This window comes from Rhopilema esculentum, chromosome 21, assembly GCF_057945365.1.
Source record: "Rhopilema esculentum isolate cy_ngs chromosome 21, ASM5794536v1, whole genome shotgun sequence".
NCBI classification, from domain to species: Eukaryota; Metazoa; Cnidaria; class Scyphozoa; order Rhizostomeae; family Rhizostomatidae; genus Rhopilema; species Rhopilema esculentum.
The window spans coordinates 9,688,067-9,705,086 of NC_142835.1; the positions used below are offsets into that span (position 1 = coordinate 9,688,067).

A 17,020-nucleotide genomic window follows, 5' to 3' on the forward strand; every position below is an offset into this window, starting at 1 on the left:
CTTTGACTTCGTACTACTGTCTATAAAGCATAATATCTGCTCTGTCCTGTCTGTGAAAATAAATATCCCACCCCCCAATTAATTTTAACCCCCCATACATGTTGAAATTGCATACTTTTTCCTCTGATTTGCCAAAATCATGTTTAAGAGACTTTTTTGTTGAAACGGTATCCGCAAACTTTAACTTCAATCTCTTATAATTTTGAACATTTTACTTTACAAACTTTTATTTTAACAGGACCCTTAGTGATAGCAGTATTATCTTTACTGAAAATGCTATCCTGTATAAATATGGTAGATTATTATTATTATGCTCTCCTTCTAAAGATTCTTTGCACTCATATGATTTTATTTAAATGTTATAACTTTTGTAAAATTAGTAAACTTGTCACCAGGCTAGCCGATAGTAACTACCTGTAAAGTGAGGTTACTGTTGTAAGTAGAAGAATATAAAATAAAAAATGTTTTCATTATTATAAATTAGACTTCAAGGCATTGAAAAAATAATCCCGCCTCTCCAATATACCCGCCTTTCGAATAATCCCGCCTTTTTTGTTAGGTTGAAACGCTAATCCCGCAGCGGGATTATTAGAGTAAATACGGTAGATTGGAGTAGGGAGTAGAGAGTTAAGAACACGTGGTGATGTAAAATGATTTCAGTTATGAACATGGGCTCCGATGCAAGTTGGAAGGCGGGGGAGGGGGGGGGGGGGGCAAGGGAGATTTTAACAATCAAAACATAAGGGTTTTTCAAAAGCTCTTTTGTTTTGCAAAAAAGTGGAGGAGCCAGGGCCCTGTTAAATATATATTAAAGTTTTGTTGATATAAGTTAAGGATGTTTTCTCGCTGAATTCTGCATAGCCCGGTCCACGGTTTAAAGTTTATAACACATGGTGATCTTTTATGGTTAAAATTCAAAATTCTAAAATAAGGTTTAGTTGAGAAAGTCACGTTACGCCACTGCTTTTGTCGAATATCAATCGAGTTGTGACCATTGAACACTGAAATTATAGCAGAAACGACGTCACAGACTCAATGACAAGAAAGGGATAATAGAAATAAACTCCTCCTATGGTAGGAAGAAGTATACAAATCTAACTACATTAATTTTACGTAAACAACTGAATATCATAAACAGCAAAATTGACATAGAATACCCCGTAATCAAATTATTTAAGCTATCGAAATTACTCGCAGTAAAAAGTCATAAAATACCGCTCTTTGTATCAGTCGATGACGATTCCCGCTTCCCTGAAATCATATCGGGTAACCTCGCCAACCTTTTATTTTGTGTTTGACTTTGATATAACTTTGAAATCAGTACCGCAAATCCTCCAATTAGCCCCCTTGGGGCTTATTTATCTTTGATATTTCTGGACGGGGCTTATTCGAGGGGGATTTATACGAAGGGGGGGGGGGGGTAAAATTATTGTAGACAATAAGAAGACATTATTAAAACCTTGTTTATTCTAGTAGGAATTTCTTTAAAAGTACGAATTTGTCGTGGTAATTCAATAAAACGCCATAGGCAACCTCAGATGACAAAAACCGTCAAATTTAGGGGTCCAATTCGAGAATAAACGGTAGCAGTAGGGGCTTATTCGAGGGGTGGGGGCTTATTGACAATTTGTAGTTCTAGGGTGGGGCTTATTTGAGGGGGCCAATTCGAGGATTTGCGGTATAGTAGAAATAAACCATTCTCGATACAAAATCAAGTGTCTTTTTTCGAAAATTCGAAAATTCCGCTATTCTCTCTATTAGCAGAGTCTGCACGAAGGCTAACCTAGAAGACAAAATTTTAATTTTTGTGAAAACATTTTTCGCTTTTTCGCACCCATGCTACGCCCACTACCATTCAATGTGAGAAGCATCCCCCTGCGATGGTGCTTTAGCGATGACCCTTGCCTTGAGCTAAAGAAATTTTGGAAGTCCATCCAAACAGGACTAGGAAGTTTTGAGATGAATTTGAAATTTGAATTCAATTTAATTGTTCCAAGGAGTTTACCTTATTACAATATAAAGAGGCTTCTATTCTTTTACGATGAAATTTGGTTAACCAGCAATTCAATGAATTGAATAAAGGAATTTCAACTGTCTGGTGATTTGGCAGGGGGCGTATTGTTGCTGAGAACGCATTTGTTGTTATTCCTCGATACCTGTTCCAGGCAAACGTTTGCACGATATATCGCTCTGTAATCATGGCTCCTGTAAACTATGGCATTTGGGGCAAACCAACTGCTACTTTAGACTGGTGTGAAGAGAATTATATCGTTACACAGTTTGTTGCCGAGTTCTGTGAGTTCAAATTCATTTTGTTGATTTGTTTTCTTTATTTGCATCATAAATTTCCAGTAAAAACTGAACCCGATCAGATTACATGGAGGCCATATGGTTTTCATATTTTGGCGGTTTTTTCGATTTGTCTTAAATTTCAGCTGAATATGAATGAGTTAAAAACGGAAGTGGAATTACTCGAGTCAGCGCAATATGTACGTGTATTTTTGTTTACATTCATTTCGTTACTTGGGCGTCGGGTATTATTTCTTAGCTGTAGCTTAGGCAGTGTTTAGATATTTCAATGATTGACTAAACTCTTCCATTGTTGTGGATTCAGAAAACATTTAATGAAATAAGATTTTTTACCAACAGCCGAAGATTTTAAGCCAAAAATAGTTTCACTATCTATGCGCATCGCGGCATTCGATGCTTGATCGGTATTTTGTGGTCGTTGTAAAGGGAAGTTTGGAAGAACCGAGTTAAGCGTTAGAATTAGAAGAGTTTACACCGACTAGAAAAATCATCTCAAAATTATGTCCAAAAGCACTTGCTAAAATTCCTCAGCTCAAAGTCATATGAAAACAAATAGATGCGAACGATCTTACTTTCTGTTGGTAGCAAATGGTCACAGTGCAGTGATTTATTCTTTGTTGATATTCACACACAAAAAATCTATGTATTGTGGTGTTTATTCACGCAATCAGTTCATATTGTTCAGAACATTGAACACGTTTTTATTCAAAGACAAAGCGTGACATTCTTGCATCAGTTAGGACAGTAAAAACAAAAACGTAGGATTTATCTGCAACCAGGGATGCATTGCTATGGAAATAATAAGGGATGTACGCATAGTAAAAGCAACCAGGGATCAATTAAAAACGATAGCCAGAAGCAGAAACATGCTACATTTGGTATTGACAGGGGGTGCCCACCCACTGTAACAGGACCAATCACGTATTTTGAAATGATCATGTGACTTGTCAATTTTTTCTCTCTTTTTTTTATTTTTTTATTTAAAGTTGGTACAATTTCTAGCTATGCATATTAAAGCCAACTAATTTAAATTATCAACGCTAAATATAATGTAAATCAAATGTAACCGATGTTGCTAACATATTCCTTGCAAAGATTACAAGTACAATTAAACAATGTAAATTCTGAGATTTTTTGTAAAGTAGGGGAGTACTTTATCTCATTTGAAACTGAGTTCCATATTTGGCTACATCTGTATGATACGGTATTAAATCCATATATGTGGCTCCACTGTTTTAAATTGGGAGTTTCTTAAGCAAAATGGGTATTCATTTATGGAAAATATTTCATCCATAAAAGGTGGATTCAATCCGTTAAATGTTTTGTAAATTTCTATCGCAAGATATTGTAAATTTTTCTTACGAGAAGTTATTGTTCTATTCTTTATTAAAAGTTGTTAATTTATTCTTTTTTTAATCATGGTAATAAACCATTTGATATTAATCAGTAAATTACAGATAAAGTAGAGGATTATGATTCGAATCAGTAGAATAAGGTTGTTGTCTTTCTCTATCACACCATGCTTACAACCTATCACACCTAGTGATTTAGGGGTTGGGGATAAACTTACATTGTGTGGCTTTAAACACATTTTATTATTGAATTACACAATTATTGAATCTTAAAGAAAACCCACAGACATATATCCCAGTGTTCTAAAAATGATTTTATCTGTTTCGAATTAGCAATGAGCTGAACCCAAAGACATAATTGTATGGTATGTCTGGTGGCAGAAGAGGACTTTATGGAGATTGGCTGCCTATAGATGTGTAGGTGTGCCAGTTTTATATCCGTTCATTCTCTTTGAGGCCAAACACCCCTGCCCCCTGCCCCACAGTCATTGGTTCTTCATCCCTGTTTGTAATGTGACAGGTAGGTAGCTAACTCAATGCCCAGTAGTACAGCAACTGTGGAAGCAAAAACACAGAAGTTTATTTGTTCTTACCAACACTGCCAAGGTCAAGTTGACCTGTCAGCATTTTGGCAATGTTTTGAATTCATCAAATCTATGTGAAGTATAATTTAGAAATATCTTCGATCACATACCTGTTTCCAGCAGTTTTCATGCATTTCTTCTTTTTGTACCTAGGGAACACAATTAGCAACTGGATTATGATAATCCCACCATTGCTTGCTGCACATTTATCATGGAGAAAGAAAATGGAATTTCGTATCATAGCTTCATATTTGTCAGTTGGATGTGAGTTTATTGTAACATTTTTAAGCTCTATGACTACTTATTGATTTCCAGAAGGTCATCCACAGGAGGAGATATTATTTTAAAACAAAACTGATATCAGTGTATACGAGGTCATATTTTACTTAGTGGTCTTGTGTACATCCGGAAATTGTAAAAGCAATTGCTTCCAATGAACAACCCCTTTTATTCCAATTGTTTTCAAGCAATGGTGCCCTTCAATGATTCATTTCCAACAGTACTGCTTTTTTAAGATGTTTCAATCTCAATTTTACTGAAAACATATTGAGGAATGGAGCAAATTTTGTTGAAATATTTTAAAGGTTAATATTTTGAATTACTAGGCCACTGGGCTAATTGCACATAATAAGTTATTCTAAGGGGTCCAAAGCAAAAAATTTGATCATATGTATATATAATTTTATACATTTTCATGAGTGTACTTTAATGAGAACAAGAACTTTTCAGTTTATATTATATTTGCTAAATTACTTCTTATCAACTTTGTTTGTCATCACCTTAATCACCATAAAATCAAGCTCTGGTTTCATGTCAGCTTGAATATTGCTAAGAATAACAGTTTATTATAGACCATAATTTTCTCCCTTTTTGGAGGGGGGGGGGTGTTAAATGATACCCCAAGATTGCAGAAACTCTTGACAATGGGAAATTCTCTTCTTCGATGTTTGGTTTATTTGCTTTATTAGATATTTCAAAAGGCAATTTCAGGACACTGTGAAGACAACCTCACACCTTTTGCGTAGATTCAAAAGACACTGTGTGATTCACAACTTTTATCAATCTTTCTGTCTCTTCAAGACCCTCTTTTACATTTTCTTATTCTCATTTCTTGAATTACCCAATAGCATAATGTAATTTCTGTGTTTCATGAGCTGGACAGTGTCACTTGACAATAATATCAAGTCATATTATTCTCCAAGAAAATTTTGTCTTCAAAGAGAAATAATACTTTTTAGCATCTTGTTTGTGCCACCACACTCTTTAGTATGGTAGACTCAAATGCTGCTTTTATAAGGTTAAAATAAACTCAAATGTTGCTTTCATAAGATAGGACAGTAAGCGGAGTATAAATGTAAATAGAGCTTGATTGAACGGTTTTACAAAATTCAGCCTCAATTTCCTAGCAACTATAGACAGCAGTACAACTTTAAGCAGTGTGACGTTAAGTAGAGTTGACTTTACACGGTAAAACCTCAGGAAACTTTAATTCCCGAATTTTATTCCAGCTATTGCCCCAGCCTGGTTTGACATCCTTGACCTAGGTGATGGTTTGCAAATTTTGTAAAATTAGCCTTAAACTATTGCAAATAACATGTTGGAAATTATGAATGAAAATATTCAATTTGGCCAAAGGCATGTTTTTTTAATTTGCTGTGCTATCATATAACTGTTTCATGGTGACTATGTTGTAGTTTGATTTTTCACAGTTGTTGGGATTGGATCTTTGGGTTTTCATTGTACATTGATTTATAAAATGCAGGTAAGGACCTCGCTATTTTGTCAATCACAAATTGTGTCTAACGTTTATAGGTCAAAAGAATCACTAGAACGGAGAACTGACTAGGTGCATTTTATATCCAACATGTTGGTATTTACGGTATTATCAAACAATAGTAAACAATTAAATTTTCTATTCAAAGGAATAATTATTGCTATTAATTTTCATAAAGTCTTTAAGGCATAACGGAGTTAACACCCAAAAGGAAAATTCCTGTTTCACGCTTCTTGCGAACAGCGTCATTTCGTATAAGAACGTGAAGATGTCTTAAAATTCAAGCCTGAAATGAAGACAAAGATGACTCATACCCATGCTGAACCCTGTTGGCTAATCTTTTTGTTTTCAATCCGTTTCCCTTCTTCAGAATAAACTTAAACGTATTATCCACTTGTGGCCAGTAAGACGATAATGAGATTCTGCTAATGTTTTTGCAAGAATTTTATTTAGTTTCAATACTTTTTACAAAATGCTCCCTGTCCTAGATACAGTGTTGAGCCATCTCTGCAAATTTGACGCGACAAATCTTTCCCTTATCCATCTTGCTTTATTTGCGGTTGAAAGAAGTACTTTGGGAAGAGGGCATGGAGTGCTGCATAGCACGTCTCGAGATAATTTCGATCATAGATGCAGAACCATGACCCTCCACTGACGTTTTTGGCCAAAAAAGCAAATCTTCAGTGTTAAAGCTATCAACACAGATGGAATTATCGATATTGTCTGGTCTGAAGGCACAACAATCGTACAAAATATGATACCAGCATGAAAACTTCACAACTTTGTAGTGTGAAGTAAAAAAAACGATATCTTTTGGCACAGAAAGCTGCAGAACAGGGCCTATTTAAGATGTGTGCTTGAGGAGAAATTTCTCTAAAGATCCATCTAGTCAAAGTATGTAACAAGACACTACTGTGATCTTCAGATTCTCAAGCTAAATGTAGAACAAGATGAGCACTAAGGAGTTTTTAATATTTTCTGTCTTAAAAGTCTGATAGCAATGTATCCATCGAAACCCGATTTTATTTATTAACTGGGTTTCAAGAAAAATGGTGCATTTTATCGCAAATTTGTGAAAATTTTGCTATGATTTTCTTGATGTTCGGCATTTCAGCTGTTGCTTTTTGGCCCTGATAATGACCACATGTTAGCAAGAATTTATCCGTACTTTGTGGGACGTCTTCCAAAATATTCTTTTGATCTACGATATTATTTTCTTTGCCCCTTTTGCCCTTGATATTGTTCTTGCTATTGTGCTTTGCTATTGTTCTTTCGCCTTTGCAATAGAATGGCATCGCATGCTCCGTCTTTCATGGTGTTTAATTCCACGTGTTTCTTCTAGCTTATGGATGAACTTCCTATGATTTACGGGACGTGTATTCTGCTCTATGGAATGTAAGTGTAAATATTCATTCATTCAAAGTAAATTCTATCCCTAAGACCGAGGGACAAATCACTCCAAGAAATCCTCGTACACCTTTTGTGAAAATCGTTTTGTTGTATCTGAAAATCCCTGGAAATCCTTTTGTTTTAGGGAAAGTCTCGTACGCTATTTGCAAGAGTGAATTGCCCCTTGCCTAAGACAAATACTGACGCACTACTGACAAAGCTACCTTAAATAGTTACAAAATAGGTTATAAAACGCTTTTAAAGTGCCTCAGTTCTCTGTATGCTTTTTTTGTTTTTTCAATGTATGAAAGGAGAAAGGAAGTTCAAAATCAGACGAACTTTGCAGTTTAAATCTTGATTATTAGATCAAAAAGGACACCTAGCTGTAATTCTCCTCAGATACTGCAAATTCTCGTATTGAAAACGCCCCCCCCCCTTTCCTAATATTGGCCACCACCCTGTAAATGAACGAGAAATTGACGAAAAGACCGCTGAAGGCAATGAACATCTCAATATTTTGAATTTGAAAAAAATTGTTGTGCTTTCATTAATACTTTGGTTTTTCATTGTAGAAAAAAAGTAAAATTTCAAATGAAACCTGCTTGAAAATGATGTAAAAAGCTACAAAGCTTTGTATGCAAACTTTGAAGATGTTTTTCATAAGTCCCCCTTCCTCTCGAATATGCCCTCTTTTTAAAGCTCCCTAATTAATAAGCCCCAAGGGGGCTACTTCGGGGACTTACGGTATTGGCCTTAAGTTTGTATAGTCTGAATAACAAACTTAACTCAAACTTAGGCAGCCTTTCCACTAGCCCGGGTTAAAATAAAAACGGGTTAAAAGTTATCCGTTTCTGCGTCGCGTTCCCACTAACCCACTTGAAAAACGGGTAAGTTTGAAAACGGGTCTCAAAGTGGGTCAGTTTTTACCCGGGTATCTTTTGACCCATCTGCGAGTTAATGGAAACGCCGAAACCCGGATAATTTCTGACCCACTTGCAACCACCAAATATCAAAAACAAAATCCTCGATTTCGATGTTGCTTCTATTGGCCTACAACGATGGAAATTGAAGGATTATTGATGCAAATACTGATTTCTCTCACAACTCCGCGTACGTTTTCGAGTATTTCACCCTGAATACATTTTAACCCGGCTTAGTGGGAACGATCGAAAACGGAATAAAAACGGGTCGAAGAAAAATGCCGTTTCCATTGACTCACTTTAAAAACGGATAACTTTTAACCCGGTTTTGTTTTTTAACCCGGGCTAGTGGAAAGGCTGCCTTATAGAAATGTACCTTTGAAGGATACTACATGGGACCTTGTGCTGTAGATTAAGAAACCTAATGAAATATTGATTATCACAACAAAGAAGAACACGTGAAGATCTTTTCGCTATATTTCTAAAACAAACAAATACGAATTTTTTCTGCTTTTAATGTATGGAACAGTGATTTTTGCTTTAAAGTAATATTGCATATTAATTTATTGATTTGTTGTTATGGAAATAAGCATACTAGCAGAAAAGAATCTCACCTTGAGCACTCAAAAGAGTGTTTTCGGTAACTGGTATTTTGAGCCAACTCAAAGAGTTTTTCCTTAGAAGTATTGGGAATTATGCAATTATCAGTGTCTTCATGGACTTCACGCTAAAAAAATGTTTGTCTGTACTCATCTGTTTCGGCTGATGGTAATTCATATCACAGATCGTCTGATTAGATATTATCGTAGAGATAGAATAATAAATACATATTGTTATCTTTATTTTTGTTTTGTTATCTTTATCTCAATGGAAATTATGTTCTTTGTGAAAGCCATCGCCTATCTAGGTGTTAATCATATTCAAAGAATAGTAAGTTTTCTTCAGATTGATCAAAATTTCTGTTACCATTTTGTGAATGTTTTTCAAGGTACCTCCAGTCCTGTTTTTGTCTTTATTGAGAAAAATGAATTTCTCAGTTCTAGCCTTGAAGCGTTTTCAACGCACGGAGTTACCCGGATGATTACTTTTATCTATTTTGCACAACCTTGACTTTGCTATTTCCTTTTTTAAGCATTGTTTGTTTTTATGATTTTAAGGCTTGAGATTAAAAGCAAAGAAAATAAAATGAACACAGAGCTGACGTTCTTCTTATTCGTCATCAGTGTTTTCACAACAATTGTAAGTAAATTGCAGAATAATTCCACGTTTTTGTCTTGCACAAAATTGTATATTTTCAGCAGATCTCTGTGCCAATAATATAGTTATGCACTCTCATAAAAAGGCTTCAATAGGAGTTGCTTGGATCAAAGTAAATCTTTGCCCAAACTACAGTTAGGTCGTTCATTTACACTGGAACTGATTAATCACATGTATTTGGATCTTCTATCGAACAGATTTTGTATAATCACTCAAAAGTGTGCCTTTTCAATCTAGTTTAGCCGAATCTCCACTGACGCTTATTTTGTAGCATTCGCTGAAGCGTTCGTACAAATTTATGCTCATTCCAACCTCCACTGATTTCGATCAAATTTCAGTGCGCGCGAGATTCTTAGGACAAAGATTGGCTCAGGACTGCCTTTTACGATTTTTGTTTATGAGTAAAAAGAAGTTCAGTTATATTTACATTGGAAATAACATCACGCAAATGGAAGGTAAACAAGGAAGGAAAACAAGCACGTAAAGATTGGGCGTGCAATTTGCATAAAGACAGATATCAGTACGTAACTGCAAGTCAGTTTCACTGCCACTAAATTCCGGTTGCTGTAAGAATGCCATCTTGCAAAGGCCTATAATGAAAATCATGCAATTCTATTGTCCTATGTTTACCTCGAATAATTTAGCTCGACGAAAAGTAGAAACTCGATCAACTATTCGTCAAGCGAATTTTTCGATACGCGAACGCTTTTCTCTCGAGATTTTTCTTTCTGCGCATTTGCAGTCGCGAATTTTTCAAACGAACACTGCAGAAAAGCGTCAGTGGAGATTGGCTTTATAGGTCGTTGTACGTATTTTATGCATCTGTAGGCCCTGGGATATATGGCGCTATAAAAATGCTTATATTATTATTATCTTATCAGGTGCTGCTACCAACAGCTGCTACCATGCATTGTTATTAGAGGCAATCGTGTCTTTGGCCTTTTTTGTAGATTTGACCACTGGGGCACACTTGCTCCTTTCAGCGTTTATCCGACACCAAAATTGTCTGATACTTATAATAACTTGCATTCAAACAACTGTCGTTAAAAGGCCAATCAAGAGGCCATTGTTCATGCTGTCACTGCAATCAAACCTACCAACCTTTGATAATTTTCCACCAAATTTCTATTTCGTGAAGGTGGTAAATTTCTTGATAAAACTCATCATTGTCGTCTCTGAAATATGTATTGCAGCACAGTACAATGATGGAATTAATAAATCTTGCATTTCATTGATAAATAAAGGTGACACAAATCGATCTATTTGGTGTTTCAGAAATGTTTGCAGTTCATTTGTAAACCTTGACACAATATGTGTTATCCTATTGAAAGCCTATTTTTAAAAGTAAATAGCACCAAAACAAAAAGAGAAAAGATATACGATAAGCTGGAACTTGATATTGGGCTATTCTTACCGTCCCTGGTAACTTATTTTAGACTATCTATACCTTTTCTTTATATTTAAAAGATTTTATGCATAAAGGCGTGATATGTTTTTACTTATAAAAGTATTGTTTGTATTACTTTAATTTCGCTGTGTTTTATGGTCTATTTTCTTAGAAAAAAACCTGTATTTTCTTTTCTTTTCAGATGTATGTTATAGTACAGAACCCTTTATTTTTCCAAGTAAGTCATTATTATATTTGGTTATATTATAATTAGTCACTATCATATTTTAACTTCTTGTAAATTCTTCCTTCAAATTCGCTTATAAATTTTTATCTGGATTTTCTGATCAAGTTTATCATTGCATTGTCCTATTGATAATTTGTGTAACAAATTAGTGTAAGCAATAGACACAAGTTATCGGTTATCTGGCAAGCAAGTAATGACTCATGCCTGCAACTGTACCCACCGGGACTGAAGATAAGCGAGTAGGAATCAGGCAACGAATTGAAATCCCTTAGCAAAGATTTAAAATGCCTATCATCGCTTTTTTCTCTACGTTTCATATTCAGTCGTCAATTTATCCTAGTGGTCATATGGCATATTAGCTGGATCGCTGTTTGGCCTAACCTTTTATAATTGCAAGTAAGTTCATTTGGCATTTGTATATGTACGTAGTATGGCGTAGTGATAGTACTTTTGGATTAACGTTTCTCGATATGCTTCTTCAGAACATAGTCATAACCTTCATTTACATTCGGAGCGTAAAATAAGGAATGCAACAAAAGGTAACACATTTTGCAAGCAAGGATAATAATAGCTAATTAAACGACACAAGTTAAGTTTCTAGGCCCAGCATGAGGTGAGAAAAGAGGAATAAGTACAATAGATAAAAGATGATACATGTCAGCAGATGCTGGACCATCGAAAAAGGAACAAGAAAGCGAAAGGGTGAATGCTGTCTGTCCCTACCATGAAATAGAAACTAAACAAATATTAAACGCAAAATGCAGTAAAAAGAAAGTATAGTAAAAAATTGTAAAAAAATTTTGTTCTTTCAGAAGATACAATGGATCTGTTCCATTGGTCTTGCTGTCAACTTTGAGGTAAGCCTACACCAGTCGCTTAAAATTCTTGTTTTGAATTACTTTGGCTTGATTTGTTGTTGTTAATACATTTGTCAAGCTAACAGAAAAATTTTTTGGAGGGTATCAATGTCAATAACATTCACAATTAGATTTTATAAGGCAAGAAAAGCATGTTTCATGTTATTCGTCGTATATTTGTATTCCGCAAGAACGGTATCGTGAATATTAAAGCGACCAGGAAAGTCAATTTGTATCATAACATGCCTATTCCAGTTTATTTTCAATTTATTTTCCAGTTTCTGATTCTTGTATGGAAAATTGTAGTATGGTGATTAATTTTCTAAAAACTGTTATTTAGCATTCATGGTGTGACAAATCCAAATATTTATGCCATTCCTTTTTGACTATCAGAAAACAACCCTGACAAAGTGTGGGTATGTCACAGAATAGAGATTCTATTCTGCAGTTATGTCATCCCAGTCCCCCTGTTGTTCTACCCTTAATAGAAAATCAATTGACTACAGCCTTTAATTATAGATGTAGTCTTGCCAATGTATTGTATAAGAAGATGTTAGATTAAAGCGCCTCAACTAATTTGGTGCTCGCGGGCATATTTTGAAAGCTTGATTTTTGCTTTATTGATTGTTGTTAAACCTTTTCTTTTAAGCACAGCTCTGTCTATCTACAGTATTTGAAGAATGTACAGATTTTGCTCTACATTTCATAGAACAGGATTATGTTTGTAAAAAATGTATTGACAATACCACAACACTTGCATAATTTAGGCTGCGTTTTGAAACGAATGTTGTCTCTTCATAAACCTATACAATATTTTCAGCTATGGTTTTGGATTCATTCTTTGGAATATCGACAACAACTTCTGTCCGCAAATTAGGTATCCAAATCTCTTGTTTTCTGGTCTACTTGATTTTACTGCTTTTGCATACGTGTTTTTGAGCTTTTCTTCGCTTAACATACTAAAACAAGATACCAAGCTAGAATATCACTGATTTTTAAAGTCTAAGTTTTGATTTGAGAGACCGTCTTTGCCCTTCCAGAATTTGTTTGGATTTACTACGTAACTTAGAATTAAACGTTTTTTGCTATATCATTTATCGGTGGAACCACAAATTATAATTACTTGCTATTTCTAAAGTCCTTTTATAAGGTGGTCGGAAAAAGGGTTTCAATGTTGTTTTTGCGATCACACAACCTTTTGCCAAGTAGAAAAATATTTTGATGCTCTTAATCAGACAAATATTTACAAACTTCATTAGCCCCATCCATATTGAGCATTTCCTTTTGTAGGGATTGTAGATTTATCTGCCCCCCCCCCCCTCTCCGGAACTGAAAGCATTTAGAAATTTTCCGGTGTTTGTCCTTTGGCAAAGATTTGCTTGAGGATGTAAAGTTCGATCCCTTCTGTGAATGCCTCTCAATTTCCAGTTAAAGAGGACTATATTTTGGGAAAATTTTTCCTTATCAAAAACATGTGTTTATTCATTATTTATTGCAATTTAGTTTCAAATACTGGATTTAATTGGATGATATCATTTGGTAATAAAGATTTTAACACTTCCGATTGTAAAACCAGCATTTAATCGACAAAAGCTTTGTGTATGAATAATTTAAAACGGATTTCCCTGAATTTTTTGCTACTGAGCTTTAAAAAGTCCACATTATCTAATTAATTTAAACACTGTGCGATTTATTGGCCTTACCTCAGGCTGGAGTTGTGAAAGAAAACTAGAGTTGTTTCGTGACTAAATATTTGCATTTCTTTCTTGTGAAATACCAGGTTTGTCCATTTTTTGTCGTGTTGTTATTTACTAGAAGTTCTACTGTGTATTTTGCTCCGAGCAGATAAAAAATGGTCAATTGGGGATTTTCATTGTAGGACGGCAAGAGCATTGTTGCCAGAATTTGTGAAGCCAGTGACACAGTTACATGCTTGGTGGCACACCCTTGCTGGAGGGGGCACTTATATTTCTGTACTTTACAGGTAAAACCAGCCTGCATTGAATTTACTTGATATTTTATGTGGATTTGCCTTTAGAAGAGGGTTGTTTCCTTATTCTTCGAAACCAAATACTCTTCGGTCCCGAATAGTCGGGGGATGGGCGGTTGGAAAACTCACTTTGATGTAATAGGCGGGGGATGGAATCACCGGGAAGGGGGACATTTTTTCAATTTATAAGAGCAACAATAAATAAGATTGTAAACATCATGCAGACGAGACAACGCAGTTATAACGGGGTTTGCCAAACACAACTGTTCAAGTAATGTAAGTGATTTCTTACCCTGTTTTAATGGAAGGAAAATAATAAAGTAATAAGCGGGGGTTCTTGATATGAGCGGGGGGTCGTAAAACTTTTCTGAACAATAGAGGGGGTATCTATTCAAGACCGAAAAGTATTGGGCAGCTCTCTACAAAGAGCATCTTTCTACACTTGGAACTACAAAGGTAACTTTGATCCAAAATGTGCCTACTTTACTCTGGGAGGTGGGAATCCTCCAGGGCGGTTACCCAGTGACAAAGACCTGCAACCTATTGTAAAGCCGAATTTACTCTAAATATAGAATGGACTATAGAGAAAAATTGTATTTTTTGACTCTGAGAAGAATCTTCTTGTACAACATATCTAAGCTTATTGGCAGTCTAAGCCTGAATTTCCTTTTTGGATTGAATCTAAAAATTTTCTTTTGAAAACAACTTGCCGACCCAGTACCCACTGTGCTCTTTTCTGATTGCGTAGTTCTGTTAGTGAAATATTTCTTAGCTGTGAATCATGACCAATGAAAAAGGATTTTGAAAAGAAGTAATTTTGTGGCTCTCTCTACAGCTCTCATCTCAGATTGAAGTGTCTTGGTCACCAACCTCTATTAAAGGTACGTCAAGGCATATTCAAGACAGTTTCAGTATCTTTGGAGATTTTTTCATTTTTATTGCAGATTTTTCATTTTGTTTCTAAAGATCTTGGGAAAACGAGTTTTTTTAAACCTGGCGAGTGTCATTTTGATCGAGGGGGTTTAGAAGGCTCAGTTCTCTTGATAAACCTATTTCTCTTGATAGACCAAAAGTTACAAATATCAAGAAAGTTTGTAGGTTTCAGTATGAAAAATCACATTCGTTATTTTGGTACATGTTAGGCACTCACTAGCTAATATAATCAATTGCTGAGCGGACATCTAACTTGCCACTAATAGCGATTTTGAAAACAATATCGATTTATCTTTAAATTTGTCGCATAAAGTTTTCTTAGTTGGCTAATGGAAGGACCATAATTTGTAGCATACCTTTCGAATATTCTTGTCCGCTTGTATTCATATTTGCTTGAGGTTGTAGTTAGTATTTTAATGAACTAGAAATAGTTAATATTGACCTTACTTTATCTATCATTTTAGATATATTACCATTTTCTGCCGATCATCGAAAAGAACGATGTAGTACGAAGTGGCACGGCTATTCACAAGAACGACAACAACAACAACAACAACACCAACGACAAAATCAACACAAGCAAAACAATTTACGCTAATGGAAAGCTCCTGAATGGCGTGACATTCACAAGAATGAAATAACACTGGAATATGAGAGTATCAATTGAAAGTTTGAAATGTTACTTACACACGATACTTGGGTAACTTGCTGCATGGATTTTAACAGCTAACAGCCTAATGCTTATTTGCTGCTATTCGTTGAACAAGTTCTCGCACCTAACACTTATTAGCTTATACTGTCTCTGGAGTTCATCTTGTTGAGCCTCGCCAAGGTAAATAAGTTAATAAGATTGCAAACGCATAAGCACATATTCTCATTCATGCTTAGACACTTAGCCTAAGTGGTGGCCGGCTAACGATGTTTGGTGCATATGAAATTTGGTACTCTGCTTTTAATGTAATGTGTCATAGATTTTGAATATAGTAATGTACGTTAAAGGGCATGTAACGCGGTAACAGCTGGCTAAAGCCGCATCTACACGAGCAATTTTTTTCTTGGTAATTTTCCTTTGCAAGTTTGCTTGCCCTTGTAGATTAGCTTTTAGATTAGTTTTGTTTGACATTTTTTTACTTGACAATTTTTAATTGCTCGTGTAGAAAGAAGTCTCGCTCACAATATCTATTTGCTCTGACAATCGTCAAATTTTCTTGCAAAAAATAGCTCCTTTAACGAAGAAGATACTTTTATTCGTGGTTGGGAAATCCCTGGAATTTCTTCCTTTAACATCTGTATACCCAATACACATCCTCATACTGCGCATACTCATTCTTCTTGATGTTGCAACTTTACAACTTTCTGCCTTTGTATTCCCAAGGCTTTCACGGCTTTGCAGAGTATCTAAAAGCATTGACGTTTCTTGATCGGCCAAGAACAAGCAATTGTGAGAAAAGAAAGATCTGGAATTGAGTAAAATATTGTCAATTTTCCTCAATACACCCCAATCTACACGAGCAAAATTAACTTCTCAAAGAAAAATTGTTAAGGAAAACTTGCTCGTGTAAATGCGACTTAATACAACAAAAACATTTAGATTGGAATTCAATTGTTTCGTGTCTTTTTATTTTTTGATTCATGAATTTTTGCTGCCGTGAAAATTCTACCTCGATCTCGTGCCAAACAGAACAGATAATTGTATTGCGTTAGCCAATCAGGTTCACGACACATGCCCTTTAATTTAACCCAGCTTTTAAACACAGTATTTTATGCATCTTACTCATTCAGAGCGATAGAAACTTCGCGGATGTGCACGCTTTGGGGTAACACGGTAGACAACCATTGATCGTTAACTATAGATAACTAATTTGTCAAGTTGAAGCCGTTTGCATTGTATTTCTCTACGAGTTTCTACAACCTTATTTTAAACAATGCTTTGTCAATTCATGTTTGAAACAGCAGCATATAAAGATTATAACGCGGTTACTCGTTACTGGCTCTTATCTTCTCTTTCCCAAGCTTGTCC

At 35.3% G+C, this 17,020-nt stretch overlaps 1 protein-coding gene across 4 annotated transcripts; it reads left to right on the forward strand.

The window, feature by feature from the left end:
- The first annotated feature begins 1,889 nt into the window (after positions 1–1,889).
- LOC135684229 (alkaline ceramidase 3) lies at positions 1,890–16,987 on the forward strand. 4 transcript variants are annotated; one of them, XM_065199687.2, is made up of 13 exons: positions 1,890–2,295; positions 3,996–4,079; positions 4,400–4,510; positions 5,956–6,008; positions 7,363–7,415; positions 9,487–9,568; positions 11,176–11,211; positions 11,561–11,616; positions 12,033–12,077; positions 12,898–12,954; positions 13,957–14,061; positions 14,903–14,948; positions 15,465–16,987. In XM_065199687.2, exons 2-13 carry the CDS (start codon positions 4,076–4,078, stop codon positions 15,639–15,641), a joined length of 825 nt encoding a protein of 274 aa, XP_065055759.2. In that variant the 5' UTR covers positions 1,890–2,295; positions 3,996–4,075; the 3' UTR covers positions 15,642–16,987. The 4 variants fall into 4 exon arrangements, with proteins under 4 accessions (XP_065055759.2, XP_065055758.2, XP_088971304.1 ...); XM_089115178.1 differs by having other exon boundaries at positions 1,891–2,295; positions 3,996–4,083; XM_065199688.2 differs by lacking the exon at positions 1,890–2,295 and adding an exon at positions 2,304–3,231.
- The last annotated feature ends 33 nt before the right edge of the window (positions 16,988–17,020 follow it).